Below are 20,314 nucleotides of genomic sequence, written 5' to 3' on the forward strand. Positions count from 1 at the left end.
TTTCTAGCTTACTTCACTCTGTATAATGGGCTCCAGTTTCATCCATCTCATTAGAACTGATTCAAATGAATTCTTTTTAATGGCTGAGTAATATTCCATTGTGTATATGTACCACAGCTTCCTTATCCATTCGTCTGCTGAGGGGCATCTAAGTTGCTTCCATGTCCTGGCTATTATAAACAGTGCTGCGATGAACATTGGGGTGCACGTGTCTCTTTCAGATCTGGTTTCCTCGGTGTGTATGCCCAGAAGTGGGATGGCTGGGTCAAATGGCAGTTCTATTTCCAGTTTTTTAAGAAATCTCCACACTGATCTCCATAGTGACTGTACTAGTTTGCATTCCCACCAACAGTGTAAGAGGGTTTCCTTTACTCCACACACTCTCCAGCATTTATTGCTTGTAGACTTTTGGATAGCAGCCATCCTGACTGGCGTGTAATGGTACCTCATTGTGATTTTGATTTGCATTTCTCTGATGATGAGTGATGTTGAGCATCTTTTCATGTGTTTGTTAGACATCTGTATGTCTTCTTCGGAGAAATGTCTGTTTAGTTCTTTGGCCCATTTTTTGATTGGGTCATTTATTTTTCTGGAATTGAGCTTCAGGAGTTGCTTGCATATTTTTGAGATTAATCCTTTGTCTGTTGCTTCATTTGCTATTATTTTCTCCCAATCTGAGGGCTGTCTTTTCACCTTGCTTATAGTTTCCTTTGTTGTGCAAAAGCTTTTAAGTTTCATTAGGTCCCATTTGTTTATTTTTGCTTTTATTTCCAATATTCTGGGAGGTGGGTCATAGAGGATCCTGCTGTGATTCATGTCGGAGAGTGTTTTGCCTATGTTCTCCTCTAGGAGTTTTATAGTTTCTGGTCTTACGTTTAGATCTTTAATCCATTTTGAGTTTATTTTTGTGTATGGTGTTAGAAAGTGTTCTAGTTTCATTCTTTTACAAGTGGTTGACCAGTTTTCCCAGCACCACTTGTTAAAGAGGTTGTCTTTTTTCTATTGTATATTCTTGCCTCCTTTGTCAAAGATAAGGTGTCCGTACGTTCGTGGATTTATCTCTGGGCTTTCTATTCTGTTCCATTGATCTATATTTCTGTCTTTGTGCCAGTACCATACTGTCTTGATGACTGTGGCTTTGTAGTAGAGTCTGAAGTCAGGCAGGCTGATTCCTCCAGTTCCATTCTTCTTTCTCAAGATTGCTTTGGCTATTCGAGGTTTTTTGTATTTCCATACAAATAGTGAAATTATTTGTTCTAGTTCTGTGAAAAATACTGTTGGTAGCTTGATAGGGATTGCATTGAATCTATAGATTGCTTTGGGTAGTATAGCCATTTTGACAATATTGATTCTTCCAATCCATGAACACGGTATGTTTCTCCATATGTTTGTGTCCTCTTTGATTTCTTTCATCAGTGTTTTATAGTTTTCTATGTATAGGTCTTTTGTTTCTTTAGGTAGATATACTCCTAAGTATTTTATTCTTTTTGTTGCAGTGGTGAATGGTATTGTTTCCTTAATTTCTCTTTCTGCTTTCTCATTGTTAGTGTATAGGAATGCAAGGGATTTCTGTGTGTTAATTTTATATCCTGCAACTTTACTATATTCGTTGATTAGCTCTAGTGATTTTCTGGTAGAGTCTTTAGGGTTTTCTATGTAGAGGATCATGTCATCTGCAAACAGAGAGAGTTTCACTTCTTCTTTTCCTATCTGGATTCCTTTTACTTCTTTTTCTGCTCTGATTGCTGTGGCCAACACTTCCAAAACTATGTTGAATAGTAGTGGTGAGAGTGGGCACCCTTGTCTTGTTCCTGATTTCAGGGGAAATGCTTTCCATTTTTCACCATTGAGGGTGATGCCTGCTGTGGGTTTGTCATATATAGCTTTTATTATGTTGAGGTATGTTCCTTCTATTCCTGCTTTCTGGAGAGTTTTAATCATAAATGGGTGTTGAATTTTGTCAAAGGCTTTCTCTGCATCTATTGAGATAATCATAAGGTTTTATCTTTCAATTTGTCAATGTGGTGTATTACACTGATTGATTTGCGGATATTAAAGAATCCTTGCATTCCTGGGATAAAGCCCACTTGGTCATGATGAATGATTTTTTTAATATGTTGTTGGATTCTGTTTGCTAGAATTTTGTTAAGGATTTTTGCATCTATGTTCAGTGATATTGGCCTATAGTTTTCTTTTTTTGTGGCATCTTTGTCTGGTTTTGGAATTAGGGTGATGGTGGCCTCATAGAATGAGTTTGGAAGTTTACCTTCTTCTGCAATTTTCTGGAAGAGTTTGAGTAAGATAGGTGTTAGCTCTTCTCTAAATTTTTGGTAGAATTCAGCTGTGAAGCCATCTTGTCCTGGGCTTTTGTTTGCTGGAAGATTTATGATTACAGTTTCGATTTCCTTGCTTGTGATCGTTTTGTTAAGATCTTCTATTTCTTCCTGGTTCAGTTTTGGAAAGTTATACTTTTTTAAGAATTTGTCCATTTCTTCCACATTGTCCATTTTATTGGCATAGAGCTGCTGGTAGTAGTCTCTTATGATCCTTTGTATTTCAGTGTTGTCTGTTGTGATCTCTCCATTTTCATTTCTAATTTTGTTAATTTGGTTCTTCTCCCTTTGTTTCTTAATGAGTCTTGCTAACTGTTTGTCAACTTTTGTTTATTTTTTCAAAAAACCAGCTTTTAGCTTTGTTGATTTTTGCTATGGTCTCTTTAGTTTCTTCTGCATTTATTTCTGCCCTAATTTTTAAGATTTCTTTCCTTCTACTAACCCTGGGGTTCTTCATTTCTTCCTTCTCTAATTGCTTTAGGTGTAGAGTTAGGTTATTTATTTGACTTTTTTCTTGTTTCTTGAGGTAAGCCTGTAATGCTATGAACCTTCCCCTTAGCACTGCTTTTACAATGTCCCATAGGTTTTGGGTTGTTGTGTTTTCATTTTCATTCATTTCTATGCATATTTTGATTTTTTTTTATTTCTTCTATGATTTGTTGGTTATTCAGAAGCGTGTTGTTTAGCCTCCATATGTTTGAATTTTTAATAATTTTTTTCCTATAATTGAGATTTAATCTTACTGCACTGTGGTCAGAAAAGATGACTGGGATGATTTCAATTTTTTTGAATTTTCCAAGACTAGATTTATGGCCCAGGATGTGATCTATTCTGGAGAAGGTTCTGTGTGCACTTGAGAAAAAGGTGAAATTGATTGTTTTGGGGTGAAATGTCCTATAGATATCAATTAGGTCTAGCCGGTCCATTGTGTCCTTTAAGGTTTGTGTTTCCTTGTTAATTTTCTGTTTAGTTGATCTATCCATAGTTGTGAGTGGGATATTAAAGTCTCCCACTATTATTGTGTTACTATTAATTTCCTCTTTCATATTCATTAGCGTTTACCATACATATTGTGGTGCTCCTATGCTGGGTGCATATATATTTATAATTGTTTTATCTTCTTCTTGGATTGATCCTTTGATCATTATGTAGTGTCCATCTTTGTCTCTTTTCACAGCCTTTATTTGAAAGTCTATTTTATCTGATATGAGTATTGCGACTCCTGCTTTCTTTTGGTCTCCGTTTGCGTGGAATATTTTTTTCCAGCCCTTCACTTTTAGTCTGAATGTGTCCCTTGTTTTGAGGTGGGTCTCTTGTAGACAGCATATATAGGGGTCTTGTTTTTGTATCCATTCAGCCAATCTTTGTCTTTTGGTTGGGGCATTCAACCCATTTACATTTAAGGTAATTTGATAGGTGTGGTCCCGTTGCCATTTACTCTGTTGTTTTGGGTTCACGTTTATACAACCTTTCTGCATTTCCTGTCTAGAGAAGATCCTTTAGCATTTGTTAAAGAGCTGGTTTGGTGGTGCTGAATTCTCTCAGCTTTTGCTTGTCTGTAAAGCTTTTGAGTTCTCCTTCATATCTGAATGAGATCCTTGCTGGGTACAGTAATCTAGGTTGTAGGTTATTCTCTTTCATTACTTTAAGTATGTCCTGCATTTCCTTCTGGCCTGGAGGGTTTCTATTGATAGATCAGCTGTTATCCTTATGGGAATCCCTTTGAGTGTTATTTGTTGTTTCTCCCTTGCTGCTTTTAATATTTGTTCTTTGTGTTTGATCTTTGTTAATTTGATTAATATGTGTCTTGGGGTGTTTTGCCTTGGGTTTATCCTGTTTGGGACTCTCTGGGTTTCTCGGACTTGGGTGGCTATTTCCTTCCCCATTTTAAGGAAGTTTTCAGCTAGTATCTCCTCGAGTATTTTCTCATGGCCTTTCTTTTTGTCTTCTTCTTCTGGGACTCCTATGATTCGAATGTTGGGGCGTTTCACATTGTCCCAGAGGTCCCTGAGGTTGTCCTCATTTCTTTTGATTCTTTTTTCTTTTTTCCTCTCTGCTTCATTTATTTCCACCATTTATCTTCTACCTCACTTATCCTATCTTCTGTCTCTGTTATTCTACTCTTGGTTCCCTCCAGAGTGTTTTTGATCTCATTTATTGCATTATTCATTTTTAATTGACTCTTTTTTATTTCTTCTAGGTCTTTATTAAACATTTCTTGCATCTTCTCAATCTTTGTCTCTAGGCTATTTATCTGTAACTCCATTTTGTTTTCAAGATTTTGGATCATTTTTATTATCATTATTCTAAATTCTTTTTCAGGTAGATTCCCTATCTCATCCTCTTTTGTTTGACTTGGTGGGCATTTTTCATGTTTCTTTACCTGTCAGGTATTTCTCTGCCTTTTCATCTTGTTTAGATTGCTGTGTCTGGAGTGGGCTTTCTGTATTCTGGAGGTCTGTGGTTCCTTTTTATTGTGGAGATTTTACCCAGTGGGTGGGGTTGGACGATTGGCTTGTCAAGGTTTCCTGGTTAGGGAAGCTTGTGTCAATGTTCTGGTGCGTGGAACTAGACTTCTTCTCTCTGGAGTGCAATGGAGTGCCCAGTAATGAGTTTTGAGATGGGTCTATGTGTTAGGTGTGACCTAGGGCAGCCTGTATGTTGATGTTCAGGGCTATGTTCCTGCGTTGCTGGAGAATTTGCGTGGTATGTCTTGCTCTAAAACTTATTGGCTCTTGGGTGGTGGTTGGTTTCAGTGTAGGTACGGAGGCTTTTGGACGGTCTCTTATTACTTAATGTTCCATGTAGTCAGGAGTCTTCTGGTGTTCTCAGGTTTTGGGCTTAAGTCTCCTGCCTCTGGATTTCAGTTTTATTCTTCCAATAGTCTCAAGACTCCTCCAACTATACAGCACTGATAATAAAACTTCTAGGTTAATGGTGAAAAGATTCTCCCCCGTGAGGGACACCCAGAGAGGTTCACAGAGTTACATGAAGAAGAGGAGAGGGAGGAGGGAGATAGAGATGGGCAGGAGGAGAAAAAGGGGGGACTCAGGAGAGAGACAGATCTACGCAGTTGTCTGTTCCCAGAGTGTTCTCCGTAGCCCATACACCCACAGAGATTTACAGAATTGGATTGGGAAGAGAAGGGGAAAGGAGGAAATAGAGGTGTTCTCAGGTAGAAAACGGAGAGTCAAGATTGGGAGAGAGTAATCAACACACTCCTGAGTAAAAATGGGAACTGAATATTGGATTCTTAAATGTCCACAATTTATATCACATACTGAAAAACAAAGATTAAAAATCTAGAGTAGAGGTTAGACTCTTAAAAATACAATGTTAAAAACAAAAACACAAAAAATTTTAGAAATATATATGAAGTTCGGTTTAAAAATAGGGCTTCTTTTTTTTTTTTTGCAAGGTTATAGTGAAATGAAAATGAAAATTAAGGAGTAGTAGAGGAGTAATAGAGGACTTTAAAAGGAAATAAGAGAAAAAGAAAGAGAAAAAAGAAGAGAAAAAGAAAAAAAAGAATAAAAAAATTTTTCGTAATTAAAAAAATCATAAAAATCTATGAAAATGAAAGTTAAGGAGTAATGGGGAAGTAATAGGGAATTTTAAAAGAAAATAAAAGAGAAAAAAAATTTTTTTTAATTAAAAAAAAAAGTAAAAATATATCTAGGAATTTCTCTGGAGCTGTTGTGGTCAGTGTGGGTTCAGTTCAGTTTCAGCTCCTCGTTCCAGCTTACACTTCTCGATATCTGCAGGCCCCTTCCGGTGTAGTCGGTGTTATCTACAGGGGTTTTAATCTGTTGCACCGGTCCCTTCTGAAGCGGTTCCCTTTGTTTATTTGGCTTCTGTTTGCCGGTCTCTTCAGTGCCTAATTTCCGCCCTGACACAGGCGGGCGGAGGTGGTCTCTTATTCAGGTTGTTAGTTCCGTCGCGCTTCGGGGAGGGACTGGCGCTGCTCAGGCTCCCGGCTGCTCTATGTGGAGCGGGCCCTGCGCTGCGCGCGGTTCCAGCCCTCGGGCGTTCCACAAAAGCGCGGACTCCTGCCCTCCGCGTCCCCAGCCCCAGTCCCCTGCCCGCGCTGACCGGGTGCCTGTGCCCTGTGTCTCGCTGCGACCCTCCCGGCGGATGTCGACCATCCAGAATCTCAGGAAGCCTTTGGTTAGAACCTGGAGGCCTGTTTGCAGTGTGGTAGGGGATGTGGTCCTTGGGGCCGAGCCTGCCCCTTTCCCCTCCCCCTGCCTCCTGCCTCCAGCAGGGCTGGGCTGGTCCGCAGCCGGCTAGCTCTTCTCTGGACTTGCTCAGACCCTTTGTTCTGTGAACGGCCGGCAGTGTGTTCGGGCCGGTTAATTTTCTCTCTCTCTCTTGCTGCCCCACAGTTTAAGTTGGTAACTCACAAAAGCTCCCTCCGATTGTCCTCAGGGCACTCAGGCCCGGTCTTACCCTCAGCAATGCCGCCCACTCCTCTCCGTTCCGCCCCCACTTGCTGGTGGCGGATGCGGGGGTCTGGGGTACTTTTCTGCTGGGAGTTGCTTTTAGGCACGAAATCTGTGGGTTTTATTTATTCTTCCCCTCCCAGTCAGGTTGCCCTCCGAGATTTAAAAACTCCCCCAGACCCGCCAGTGCGAGGGTTTCCTGGTGTTTGGAAACTTCCTCTGTTAAGACTCCCTTCCTGGGAGGGATCTCAGTCCTTAGCTCTTTTGTCTCTCTTTTTATCTTTTATATTTTGTCCTACCTCCTTTCGAAGACAACGGGCTGCTTTTCTGGGCGCCTGATGACCTCAGCTAGCGATCAGAAGTTGTTTTGTGAAGTTTGCTCTGCGTTCAACTGCTCTTTCAATGAATTTGCAGGAGAGAAAGTGGTCTCCCCGTCCTGTTCCTCCGCCATCTTGGCTCCTCCCCCGGAGGTGAGTTTTTAATTTGACTCAACATATCTGATAATAGAAGCCCCTATGCATAAGTCTTCTGAGTGGTCATGCAGTGCTAGGTATTATTCTCTATACAAAGAGCTCCAATATCTAATCCAGAAGTTTCCAGAGATTCTATCACTGCATTTATAGATATGGACTCATTTAAACCCAAATTCATTAATAGAGCTGAAATGTATTACAGGTAGAGCATGTTCCTTTTATCATTTGAGTCCTTCTAGAGTGAAAAATGACACAGAGAATCAGTTCAGTTCAGTCCCTCAGTCGTGTCTGACTCTATGCGACCCCATGGACTGCAGCATGCCAGGCCTCCCTGTCCATTACCAACTCCCGGAGCTTACTCAAACTTATGTCCATTGAGTTGGTGATGCCATTCAACCATCTCATCCTCTGTCATCCCCTTCTCCTCCAGCCTTCAATCTTTCCCAGCATCAGGATCTTTTCAAATGAGTCAGTTCTCCACATCAGGTGGCCAAAGTATTGGAGTTTCAGCTTCAGCATCAGTCCTTCCAATGAACTCCCAGGACTGATCTCCTTTAGGATGGACTGGCTGGATCTCCTTGCAGTCCAAGGGACTCTCAAGAGTCTTTTCCAACAACACAGTTCAAAAGCATCAATTATTCAGTGCTCAGCTTTCTTTATAGTCCAACTCTCACATCCATACATGACTACTGGAAAAAATGCTAGTTTCTAGCTTATTGCCTTTCATAATTGACAGACACTCTCAATCCGCATCTTATTTGTTAGTATTAAGCAAAGACAGTAGTACTTACTGTTAGCAAGATAATGTTAATTCATGCAATAATTTCCTCCTAGAGAAGCATCCTTCCTCAGAAGTTTGAATAAGGGAGAGGATTCAGGACCGGTGGTCATAAGAATGAACATGAGAAATGGAGGCAACTGGCACACATTGGGGTAATCCTGACTGATTAGATTTCGTGGGGCCAAAGCAGAGTCAGAACCTCGGGTTTAATGGGTCACTCTGCATCCCAGGGTAGCTGTTTCACTCTTAGAAAGTCAGCTGTAAGATACAGGGAAAGCCTTCTCTTCATCCCCTGACATACTTTGGTTTTCTGTCATTGATATTTATATTTCCCAACAGGGAAGATTTAATTTGGTTGTGTCACCACCATCCAATATGCTGTGCCATAAGGAACATTTCTGCATCTGGGGCAGCTGAAAGCATGTAACCCTTAGTATGACTAGAAAAAGCAGCCCTTAGCCTCCTCACCTGGGTCCTGTTTTGAGTTGCTTTAAGGGGATAGTGGCTCTATGCTAGTTTCCAAGTGGTGAGCAGCCCATTAGGTTCTGAGCTTCCTGCTAAATGAGAGTAGCTGAGAAAGGCCTGTTCCTTTATCTAGCTATCCTACTCCTTTCCTTCATCTCCTTGGTTACAACGTTCAGCTAATACCGGTCCAGTCTCCACCACAGCTGCTTCTGATGAACAGACGAGATGATTCACTGTTTGGAAGTGTTTGGTAACTGCAACATGTTGCACAAATGTAGGACTTATGATGTAAACTAGTACTCACTGGACAGCAGTCACTTAAATTTGCATTCCTATCAGGGACAGCTAATATAGGAAGCAGCTGGCTAGTGTGCTGTGTTGTGTTAATTATTCTGGCAACTGTGGAGGTAGCCTTTAATCCACCACCAACTGCAGCTGGCACTCTGCATGCGCTGTCTATGCACAGTTCAGGAAGCCGAGCTGGAGCCGTGATTGGAAACCCGCTGCTCCGCTGCAGTGGGTTATTTTAAGGCTAGCTGAGACAGGAGGGTCTCTGTACAGACTGGCACGTGCAGAAGCCAGAGCTCCAACTCCAGCGTTTGGAGGCAGTGACTGTCACATGGAGGGACAGTTATGCCACTCTGCACAATAGCTCTGGCGTCATACTGTCCCACACAAGTGGATTCAGCACTCTTTACAGATATCTTACTTGATTGTTCCGAAATGTCACCTTTGTGTGGCATCAGAGATGCATTTCTCTCCTTTCACCTGCCTCTTACTTCATATCTTTCAGATTGCCACAATCTTGGGAAGACATTCGTGGTGATTTAAAAACTATCTGCTTATTTGTATAGAGGCCACATGGGAACAATGGAAAGAAGACAGGATCCATAATCCAGTGACTTGGTTTGAGTTTCAACTTTGTAGTTACTAGCTATGCAGCTAAACTGCTTAACTGCCGAGTCTGAGTGTCCTGATATAAAATGACAATAACAACATGGGAGGGACATATATTTTAAGGGCACTTGAGATTTTACAAAATATTTTTACATATTATCTCATTATCACTGTTGAGCTATCTTAAAATATTATTTACACTCATCGCTATTTTCAAATTATCATAGTTGCTACATCTGCCATTAGATATTGCTATTTATTGGTTAAAAAATGAATGGAAGGATTTGCTACATCATAATTTTAAAATACTTTGATAACTGTATTTTGATACAGCTGATTTTCTCTGCATTCTTATTACATAATATTTAAGCTCTTAAAATACATGTTTCTGAGAAAGGGGTTCACAAAGTTCACCAGATTGCCAAAAGAGCTCATAGCACAAAAATGTTCAGAAAAGTCCAAACTAGATAACCATTAACTTCATGAGTCAAGGTTTAGAACTAATCAACTTTCTTGTCTTCCTCTTATGTCTTTCTCTACGTACTCATACACAAGAATGTTCATTATATGTAGATATATCTACCTATACATGGAGGCCCTATAGTTTAGTATTTAAAAGCATGGACTTTACAATCAGTCTTGCAGGCTTCAATCTCAGTTCTGTTCTTTTTAGACAAGTTACTTAATCTCTCCACATCTCAGTATCCTGACCTATAAAATGAGGGAAGTTAGAGTACCCCAAACTCTTCGTGGTGTTTTGTTATTAAATGAGTTCACATGTTACAAAACATTTAAGACAGTGCTTATATAACATAACTTTATGAATGCTGGCTAATTTTATTATCATCAGTATAGATGCATGTGCCTGTAAGCACATTTGTAAACATTTACATGTGTAGGCTTCCCTGCTGGCTCAGACAGTAGAGAATCTGCCTGCAATGTAGGAGACGCAGGTTTGATCCCTGAGTGGGGAAGATCCCCTGGAGGAGGGCATGGCAACCCACTCCAGTGTTCTTGCCTGGAGAATCCCATGGACAGAGCAGCCCAGCAGGCTACAGTCCATGGGGTCACAAAGAGTCAGACAGGACTGAGCGACTAACATTTTCACTTTTGTGTATGTAAGCAACCATTTATAAAACCTTTAATGACCATAACATTTAAAGTCAGGGAAAAGGAAAAAGTAACCTGAAATAATGTCACTGCTTGATGACTTATGAGGCTCCCTGCCACACCTAACTACTGTGTTGGGAGATGTTCTAAACAAAGAGAAACAACGATTAAGAGAGATTTATGTAAGTTCACAGCATGGACAGGTCAACAAAAGTTACAGTAGAATCAGAAATGGTGCTGCCTGGCTACCTTACCACTGCAAATACCCCAAACACTTTTAGCAGTGATGCCAGGATCCATCATTACACACAGTGAATATTTACAAATTATCTTGTTTGGTTATTACAAAGAAAGCAGGATCATTCTTTATTAGCATTTAGAGATTTTTCATTTTGAGACAGTTCTGAAACTACACAAGATTTGATCATTTTACTGTTAAGTCCAACCTGATATAACAAGAACAAGTTACTATCTATTGTCTGCCATGTGTGATGCTAGATATTTTACATTCCTTATCTAGTTTAACTGTCCCACAGGCACAGTATTATAATCTATAGTTTACAGATGAGGAAAGAGGCTCAAAAAGGTTAAGTGGTTTACGCCAAGGTAACATAATTAATAAACAACAAAGCCAGGGCCTCCTTTGGTGGGTCAGTGGCTACGACTCCATGTTTCCAATGCAGGGAGTCTGGGTTCCCTCCGTGGTCAAGGAACTAGATCCCACATGCTGCGATGAGAATTGGGCAAAGGAAAGACCCCACATGCCTCAACAAAGATCAAAGTCCTGTGGCTGCAACTAAGACTCGGGGCAGCCAAATAAACAGATTACTTAATTAAAAAAAAAAGACAAGGCCAGAATTAAAATCTCAGGTTTATCTGACTCTAAAATCTGTATCCTTTTTACTATATTACACTGTACAGTATTAAAATGAATCGACTAAAATATATTATCCACAATACCTCTGGTATTCAATTAAAGTATTTGAGTTTAATGTTAACAGAAAAATCTACACATCTATAAACGATAGTCATAGCATGAAAGGATTTTACTATGCATACGTTTATGTTTTCAGGGCCCAGTACTGAGTCCTAATTCGTCTGAATCTAGGCCGTAAGAAGCTATGCTGAAACATCAATCCACTGGATTAGGGTAAACACTAAGAACTGCCACTAAAATGTCTCATTCAGGAAAGGCCTCTTCCCTCCCCCTCCAGGACAATGGGCAGCACAGAAAGGTTCGATTTAATTAGCCGTGTATGCAGAAAGAGATGCTCATCTGTTTCCATGGAGTCACACACATCACGACACACTTCTCCATGGAAACAGAGAAGGGAAAACAGAAAATGCTAAAGTGAATGAATTCATCGAGCAGTCGGGAGCAAAGATTGAAGGAAAAAAATAATTCATCTGTAGTACTATGTTACTAGTTTAGAAAAGAGAAACAGCATATACTTAAGAGAGCATCATTTATGCTACATAAAAAAACACATAAGATACACTGAAATTTAAGATGTATCTTAATACTAAAAAATAACATATTATTTGGTTGGAATATACAAATGTTAGGAAATACCACAAAGCAAAGGTATTACTGTCTTTGAACAGCAGACAAAAATGGCAGATTTCTTAAAAGGTGAACAATATTACAGCTCAAAGTCAGTAATCAGTGAGGGATTTCTTAGACAACACAATAAAATACATGGAACTGACATAAATACTTTTATCAGTTCTGCATTTATTTCATATCATGATTGCTTCTTTTTCAGGAATTTTTTCCTTTGGAGATATAAAATTATAGAAATATTTCAAGTTTTATTATGTAACACATTAATTTATATGATTGAGCCTATTTAAGTGTTTCTAATTTACAACATACTGCACACTTTGTTCCCCTTGATAATTATATTTCATGTTAAAATAATGAAAGAGTTATAGAATATGTTTTTTTGAGGAATTCTGACTTAAAATTTTTTTTCCAATGAAATTAAGTCCTAACTTGTCTCCTGGGAAGACCCAGAGGGATCGGGTGGAGAGGGAGGTGGGAGGGGGGACTGGGATGGGGAATACATGTAAATCCATGGCTAATTCATTTCAATGTATAACAAAAACTACTGTAATGATGTAAAGTAATTAGCCTCCAACTAATTAAAAAAAAAAAAAAAAGTCCTAACTTGTCTCTTAATTCAATTTAACTCAATTCAGGTTTAATCTCAGCCCTTTAAATGATTACAGACTTATTGGGAGGAAAGATACTTAAAACAATGATAATAATTTTCATTTACTTCTTCAAGAAGCATTTCTCAAGTGCCTACTATGTGCCAACCACTGTGCTGGATTTTGTGTGTATAATGATGACTTCAGCAGACCTGGTCTGTACTCATGGAGGCTATTAAATTAGAGAGGCGAGAGACATTAAAATAGTCAAACGTACACACACACAGTGATGACCTGAGATAAATTCTAGGAAAGAAAACTGAAGAGTTCCAAGAGAAGACACAGTGAACAGACTTCACTGAGATTCAATGGGCAGAGCAGGCTTCTATGAAGAAGTGACCTCAATGATGAGATTTGAAGGATGAGTAAAGGTCAGCCAGACAGAGAATGAGGAGAATAGTATTTTAGGCAAAATCTTTTCAGATGGAAAAGGGCTTACAGATTTGAGAAATGAAAATAAAGCAGGTTTTTCTAGGAAGAGAGTGGTGAAATGTGAGGTTGGACAGAAAAAGAGGTGTAGTTTCAAAATTTTGTTCCAAATACAATGGGAAGCAAATCAAGTGTTTTGAGCTCGAAAGTGATATAACTGAATATACAATTTTCAGCACAAGTAAACATGGAACATTTAGGAGAAAAGTCCAAAAAAGGAAAAACTAAACTATAGAGTGTAAGACACATGACTAGGTGGCAAAACTACAATATAATTATCACATAAATGTCAAGACAGCATATTACGCCAATAGGGAAGGAAGAATGAACTGGGGCTTCTGGAAGAACAATGTCCTGTTCTCTAACCTAATGTTGACTACATGAACTTTTGCTTCTTATTTATTTGTTAAATTGAACATTTAAGTTCTATGGACTTCTCTGTACATATATTTCAAAATAAGAAAGTACATTTTCTTTTCTTTCAGTAAACTATAGGTGCAGATAAAGATGTGGGGATAAAGAGTGCAGATGGCTCAAGAAGCTTGGTGTTGGTGACAGAGGTTGATAACTGCCCCCACTCTCTCATTCTTTCTTTCTGGGAACTGAGCACCCAGAGTTTTAGCCAGGCATGATGCCATTCCGGGAGAGAGAATTTTTTTAGCCTCTTGGTCCTAGGCGTGGCTCTAACTCCGCCCACTGCCAGGATGACAAATTGCTACTCTGCGCCCTCTCTTTCCCCCTTCCTGCTGGCTGGGCTCTGACAACAGCGGAAGAATCTGCCTTTGACCCAGAGATGGAAGCCACATGTTGAGAAAGGCAAAGTAAAGCCCGAGCTACAGAGATGCTCTCCACCCTGGACTGCCAACTCACCTTTGTTCTAGCAACATCCCTGGATGATTTTGTAAAGCAGAGATGCTCTCCACCCCAGACTGCCAACTCACCTTCGTTCTATTATGAGAATGAAATATACCTCTATCACATCTAAGTCACTGTTAAAGCAGTTCAGCCCATGTACTCATACATTTACACAAAGGCAGGCAGATAAACACGGCAATACCTAGAGGGGGATACCTAGAGGGAACAGAGACGGGATTTTTAAACAATGGCGCTAACAGAGCATGTTTATCTTCAGTGCTGATAAAAGAATTTCAAATAGAAGAAAAGGTTGATGACGTAGCAATCCAAGGTTAAAAAAATGAAACAAGATCCCTGAGAAGACAGGACGTAGGGAGAAACTATCTTTGACAGAAAGGTATATTTGCTCTGTTTTAGCAGGAAGACAGAAGAAGATGGGTGAAGCTGCAGGCTGACAAGTTATTGGGCTGCAAGTTGGGAGAGTTCCTATTTAGCGTTTTCACCTTCAGTAAGAAGCATAAAGCATGAGCTGAGAAAGGGAGGGAGGGAGACACGGCAGCAGTCAGAGTTTCAGTGGAAAAACAGGCCCGGGGCAGTCACACGGAGAAATGCAGTATGATGAGCAGAGTCCTGAGTGCCTTTCTGAAGCGGGCAGGCATGAATCTAAGGTGTTACCGTGATCTTCCAGACAGATTAAATTGCTCAGGGCTTGACAGAGGCAGATGGAGTAGGTCCAACCAGAGTTGGGAATGGCAACAGCCAGGTGCAACAGGTGAGAAGGAAAGGGAGTTTTTCCAAGGGAAGGTCTTAATAATAGACTGTGCAATCAGGGCTGAATAGAAAGGAAAGTAAAAACAGAAGAATGATGGTCAAAAGTGGAAAAGATAATGGACTGGAGGACTCAGGGACACTGAAAAACTATCATTCTCATTAGTAAGTGAGCTGGAACTAAAAGTTTTAGTTGAATGGTGGGTGTCTGAGTGAGAGATTCAGAGCTGGTAGAAGACATCAAATTCAAAGAGTAACTGAATGTAGATAGCTGAGGTGAAGTGAGGATCACATCTCTGACAGAGAAAAGAAATCTTTACAGAGAATGTGGTAAAAGAACTTTGTCTTTGAAGATGAGTTGGAATTTGCTTAGCAGAGAAGGTAAGGAGGTAGAAAGTAAAAAGGGGAGAGGGAATAGATGTATAGAGGAAACAAAGACAAAATTTATGTCATATTGAGGAACAGAAAGCCTAGCCACCAGATGGGGTGCATGGGTAGAAATTCCTGGAAAAACGAGACATTTAGAGTGAAAATAAATTTTAAAACAAGAGGTATGGAGGTTTAAGTAGTGTTGACTTTAAAGACTAGGTTGTCAATCATGATGTCAGTAGACATTTAGTGGTATGTATCAAGATTACAAATAACAGAGACTTATATATTATTTATTTTCTTTGGGACTAACAACTTCTGACTATGCAGATTTGTGATTTTTGCAGTCCTGGAAAATTCTCAGCCACTGTCTTTTTCCTGTTCACTTTATTCTCTAGAACTTCTCTAGAAGTTCTTCTAGAACCTCCATGTTGGACCTTTATCTCTATATAAGACAGGGTGACCACTATCAACTTCAATCAGCTGAATCAATGACAAGAACATTTAATCAATTTAAAATCACTGAACTTTAAATCATTTGTAAACATTACTTTGGCATATATTAAATGTTATAGATCATTATTTAATATCTCATTCCAGATATCTGTTCTTACAGAGATCTCTAATAACAGATGAATTATTAAAAGACAAATTAATTCTCTTAGCACCTTAGAGTACCCATCTAGCTCAGTTCAGTCACTGTCATGTTCGACTCTTTGTGACCCCATGAACCACAGCACACCAGGCCTCCCTGTCCATCACAAACTCCCAGAGTCCACCCAAACTCTTATCCATCGAGTCAGTGATGCCATCCAACCATCTCATCCTCTGCCGTCCCCTTCTCCTCCTGCCCTCAATCTTTCCCGGCATCAGGGTCTTTTCAAATGAGTCAGCTCTTCGCATCAGGTAGCCAAAGTATTGGAGTTTCAGCTTCAACATCAGTCCTTCCAATGAACACCCAGGACTGATCTTTAGGATGGACTGGTTGGATCTCCTTGCAGTCCAAGGGACTCTCAAGAGTCTCCTCCAACACCACAGTTCAAAAGCATCGATTCTTCAGCGCTCATCTGTCTTTATAGTCCAACTCTCACATCCATACATGACCACTGGAAAAACCATAGCCTTACTAGATTTGATGCCAAATACACAGGTATTTCTCAAGTACTTCTCATCTAATCTAAAAACCACAGTTTTAAGTTTCAGGACTTAATTTCTTTCTTGTCCAAGTCTTGAAACCAAATATAAAAATAATGTATTTCCACTAAGATGTGTGAGTAAACTGCAAATTAAAACTAAAATGAACAAATTTCCTTAGGATAAAGAGTTATTTTTTAAAGTTTCTGTACTTAAAGAGGAGCTTGGAGCTTACCTACGATAAGCTTGTGAAGAGCACCCTTATCTCCATTAATAGCAGCAGCATGAACTTGGGATGCTAATGAAGAACCGGGAAAGAGCAAGTTCTCTGACCTGTTCATAGTCCTCTCAACAACTGGAACAACCTGAAACAATGATGAAACCAATAAATATCCGCAGGAAACACTTCTGAAATCCATCTCACCAGTTATAAATGGATATGTTATAATACGGCTTACTAGAAACACTTCACCAGGATTCAAAATGTCTACAGTCCTAGTTTTAGAAGAGACATAAGAAGCAAATCAGCTGAACTTCTGTATAAGTCGCTCATCTGTAAAATGAAAGGATTAGATGCTTCTAAGATGCTTATCAGGGGCTGAGAGAAAAAAAAAAAAGGCAAAGTATTTAACATTAGACCCAGGGTTCAAAAGGCACAGTGACTGGCTAAGTTAATATAGGTGCTTTGACTCCACGGAATACTAAATGTTAGAACTAATACTGGGACTAAACGTTACGACCAAGTCACAAAATAATGATATAAACTTGTCAGGCTAGAATTACCTAGATTTAAGTGCTAAATTAGAAGGTACCTCATTCTTTCGTTCATGCCCACAAAAGGAGGCATTTTTATTTGTTCTCTTCTTGTGTTCACCTGGGCAATTAGAGATTAGTTAGAGATCTTGACCTCAGGAACTTAACTTGGAAACCATACTATTAGGATAAACCATGTTTCATTAAGGAAAATTTTGCTGACTGGTCATTTGATATGGTTTGATAGACTCTTCTAGAAATGCATTAGCTGCATAGGAAAACAGTACATTCCCTATCATAACAGTGCTTAAACAGAGACTGGATTATGTCAGAAAAGGAGCAGGAAGAATTCAAGTACCTGATGGAAGGAAAGAGGAGTAGTTTCATCAATGATCATAAACTTGCATCCTAAACTTAACACGTCCTATCAAAGTTTCAAACTTGAACTTACAAGGATAAGGGAGATAATAAGTACAAGAAACATGGGGAGTGGTAAGTAACACGGCAAACCGGAGCATGTGTACCTATCTAAAGGGAGAAGCTGTTAATTAGCTATAGCTAATATCTATCATAAGGGTAAGCAAGCCCTCTTCTGATTTTAAAAAGTGAAACTCCAATCCCTGTGACTCTCTTTTGTAAAATAAATTTATTACAATTCATGAGCTTGATTGTCATTAACAAGGATTACCGGTTATTTTAAAGTGAAAAGTATTTTCTTAATTTTGTAAAGTTCAGCTCTTCATGGCTTTATTTTGCTGACAATTTCAGTTAATGTGTTGGCAGAAATTATGGGCTTTTTGAGAGACTTCTGTCATGTCTGAGCAAGTCTGTCATGTCAGAAAAACCAGTTATATGCAGGATTAAATTAAAGTGACTTAAGCTGCAAAACAGGGTGGAGGTTAAAACACAGAAGAGTAATTATACTTGGGCTCAAGGTCCAGTTCTTTAATAATATGTAGTGTAAACGTTGGCTACCTCAGCTCTGCCTTCCTGTAAAATATGAAACATGGAATCAGTAGACCATGCCAATTCATTTAACAGGTTGAGTGCCAACTATGTGCTACGCACTGTTCTGAACTCTAGACATTGTTCTGCACTTTAGATCACTCCAGACGATCAGAGTTTTGGACACATCAGAATCACACAAAAAAAACTTTTGGAAAATAAACTAAAAATTTTATCTCAGTTATACATATTTATATATATCTCATCTCATAATTCTTAGCAACTTAGTACAGAAACAGGTAGATAGATGGTTTTCAGTGAATGCTTGTTGAATGAAAAATCAGTCATAGGCTGAGTACTAAGTCCAGAGGGTGACCAGGGTCGAAGTTTAGTTTCTTGGAGTAATGAGTTCATACTCATCTGTCTCTGATCTTTTGTAACTCCTCATTTCTCTTTACCAGAGAGGTTGGTGAGTAGTAAAGAGATAAGAACACCAGACTAGGAGAGAGGAGACCTAAATAAAACTCTTGACTCCATCATTATTTAATTTTGTCAGCCTGAGAAATCCTTTAAAAAAAAACAAACCTCAAATGTATACAAAAATTTTTTAGCGCTGTTTTTCATAAATTTTTATAGATCAAAACCTCTTGGTTATGAAATTCTATAAAACGCAAAGGTATCATCATCATTAACTATAAAACAAGCCAGTGTAATAAACGCTCTAATAACTGCAGAAAACCAGCGGCGCTGTAGCAGTAGGACTGTTAGTCGCTCAGTCATGGCTGACTCTTTGCAACTCTGTGAACTATAGCCCGCCAGGCTCCTCCATCCATGGAATTCTCCAGGCAAGAATACTGGAGTAGGTAGCCATTCCCTTCTCCAGGGGTTCTTCCCAACTCAGAGATAGAACCCAGGTCTCCTGCATTGCAGGCGAATTCTTTACCATCTGAGACACCACGGAAGCCCAAAGTGGTGCAACAAGCAACGGAAGAGTAATTGTGATTAGGACCAAAGGATTGGTTGTTCGGGAAGTTCTCAGAGATGGTGACTGACATCAAATCGGGGTCTCCTGCATCGCAGGCAGATTCTTCAGCAGCTGAGCTACCAGGCAAGCTCAGCTGAGATAACTTGGCTACAATTGGGGGCACGGCGATCTAGTTAGGTGTTCGTAAATGAATCTGGAGAGCTAATGGGGCCCAGGTTAAGTCCCTTAACTGCTTGGCTAGCAAGTGTTGCGACCATCCTGTAGGAGTGATCCACGCATCAGTGGCAATCACCGTCGCACTGGGCTTTTCAGTTTACAACGGGCTTCCCCAGTCCATCCCATAACTATTCCTTACAGGAGTCCAAAGTGACAGTTACGGGTAAGTCATTAACACACTCCACTGAAACCCAGCAAGGGGGTGGCTCTGACTTTATAACGCTAGAACTAACGCAGAGAGAAGAGCAAGGAGGCCAGTGATTGGAGGTTCAGGCCACAGCTCAGGCCAGGAGGGCCGAGAGTTTGAGGCAGGGGCTAAGCACTGCAGACCGATAGGAGCCTCCCCAGCCAGGCCCCCTCTTACTCACCGTCGCCTCCTCCAGGACTCACGTCCTGGGGGCGGCTCCAGGAGGCACGACCCCCGCTGGGCCGCCCCTCCTGCCCGGCCAGGCCACTACATCCAGCTGGGACGGAGCCCCCCGAGCTGAAAACTAGTGGAACCACTCGGAAGGCGGAGCGAGGCTCTTGACGGCACAGCCTTCTGGGAATTGTAGTTCACGTCCTCTAATAACTCTCCCCACTCCCTCTCTATCCCACAAGGCCCCGCGCGCGGCCGACTTGGTGGACCAGGCCCGAGAGCTTGATGGGAAAAGAGTTCCGCGCGTTTGATGACGTGCTCTTTGAGAATGGCGCGGGACTACATGTTCCGACGGGCTCTGAGAGAGGCAGGACCCGGAAGTGAGGGTGTGCGAGGCCTCTCTGGAAGTTGTCCCGGGTGTTCGCCGCTGGAGCTCCGGGTCGAGAGGACGGGGTCCCGCTGCCGGGAGAAGCCTCCGCTGCCGCCGGCGCCCGGAGCCCAGCGCTTTCCTATCCTAACCCAACCTTCTGCAGTCCCAGACGCCAGCGCCTGTCCCTGCCGCGGACTCCGGCGCTACCATGATCCCTGCCACCTTCCTATCCTTACCCGACCTCAGATGCTCCCTGCTTCTCCTGGTGAGTGAGTGAAGGAATGACAGACCCTTCGATAGGTGGCCTGCGGTCTCCCGCCCTTGCCGCGGGGGACACAGCTGCTCCCACCCGTGCTCTCCCGTTTTTTCTCCTGGTGGCGAGGAGTGCACCCTCCCCCGCTGCCTTCATTCTCAGCA

General features: G+C 40.7%; 2 protein-coding genes across 7 annotated transcripts in view; one reads left to right on the forward strand and one right to left on the reverse strand.

Moving 5' to 3' along the window:
• The window catches only part of INVS (inversin), a 134,608-nt gene extending 114,842 nt beyond the window's left edge, over positions 1–19,766 (reverse strand). Inside the window, exons 1-2 of one of the 6 annotated variants that reach the window (XM_070458413.1) lie at positions 19,538–19,766; positions 16,506–16,635 (exon numbers count right to left, since the gene is read on the reverse strand). In XM_070458413.1, coding sequence (XP_070314514.1) covers positions 16,506–16,611 — 106 coding nt within the window. In that variant the 5' untranslated portion in view covers positions 16,612–16,635; positions 19,538–19,766. The remainder of the gene's footprint in view (positions 1–16,505; positions 16,636–19,537) is intronic. The other 5 variants (XM_070458416.1, XM_070458411.1, XM_070458412.1 and 2 more) reach the window with 5 other exon arrangements.
• Positions 19,767–19,908: 142 nt separating this feature from the next.
• The window catches only part of ERP44 (endoplasmic reticulum protein 44), an 87,778-nt gene continuing 87,372 nt past the window's right edge, over positions 19,909–20,314 (forward strand). Inside the window, exon 1 of the mRNA XM_070458423.1 lies at positions 19,909–20,162. Coding sequence (XP_070314524.1) covers positions 20,106–20,162 — 57 coding nt within the window. The 5' untranslated portion in view covers positions 19,909–20,105. The remainder of the gene's footprint in view (positions 20,163–20,314) is intronic.

The sequence above is a fragment of the Odocoileus virginianus genome, chromosome 29 (assembly GCF_023699985.2).
Source record: "Odocoileus virginianus isolate 20LAN1187 ecotype Illinois chromosome 29, Ovbor_1.2, whole genome shotgun sequence".
Taxonomy (NCBI): Eukaryota; Metazoa; Chordata; class Mammalia; order Artiodactyla; family Cervidae; genus Odocoileus; species Odocoileus virginianus.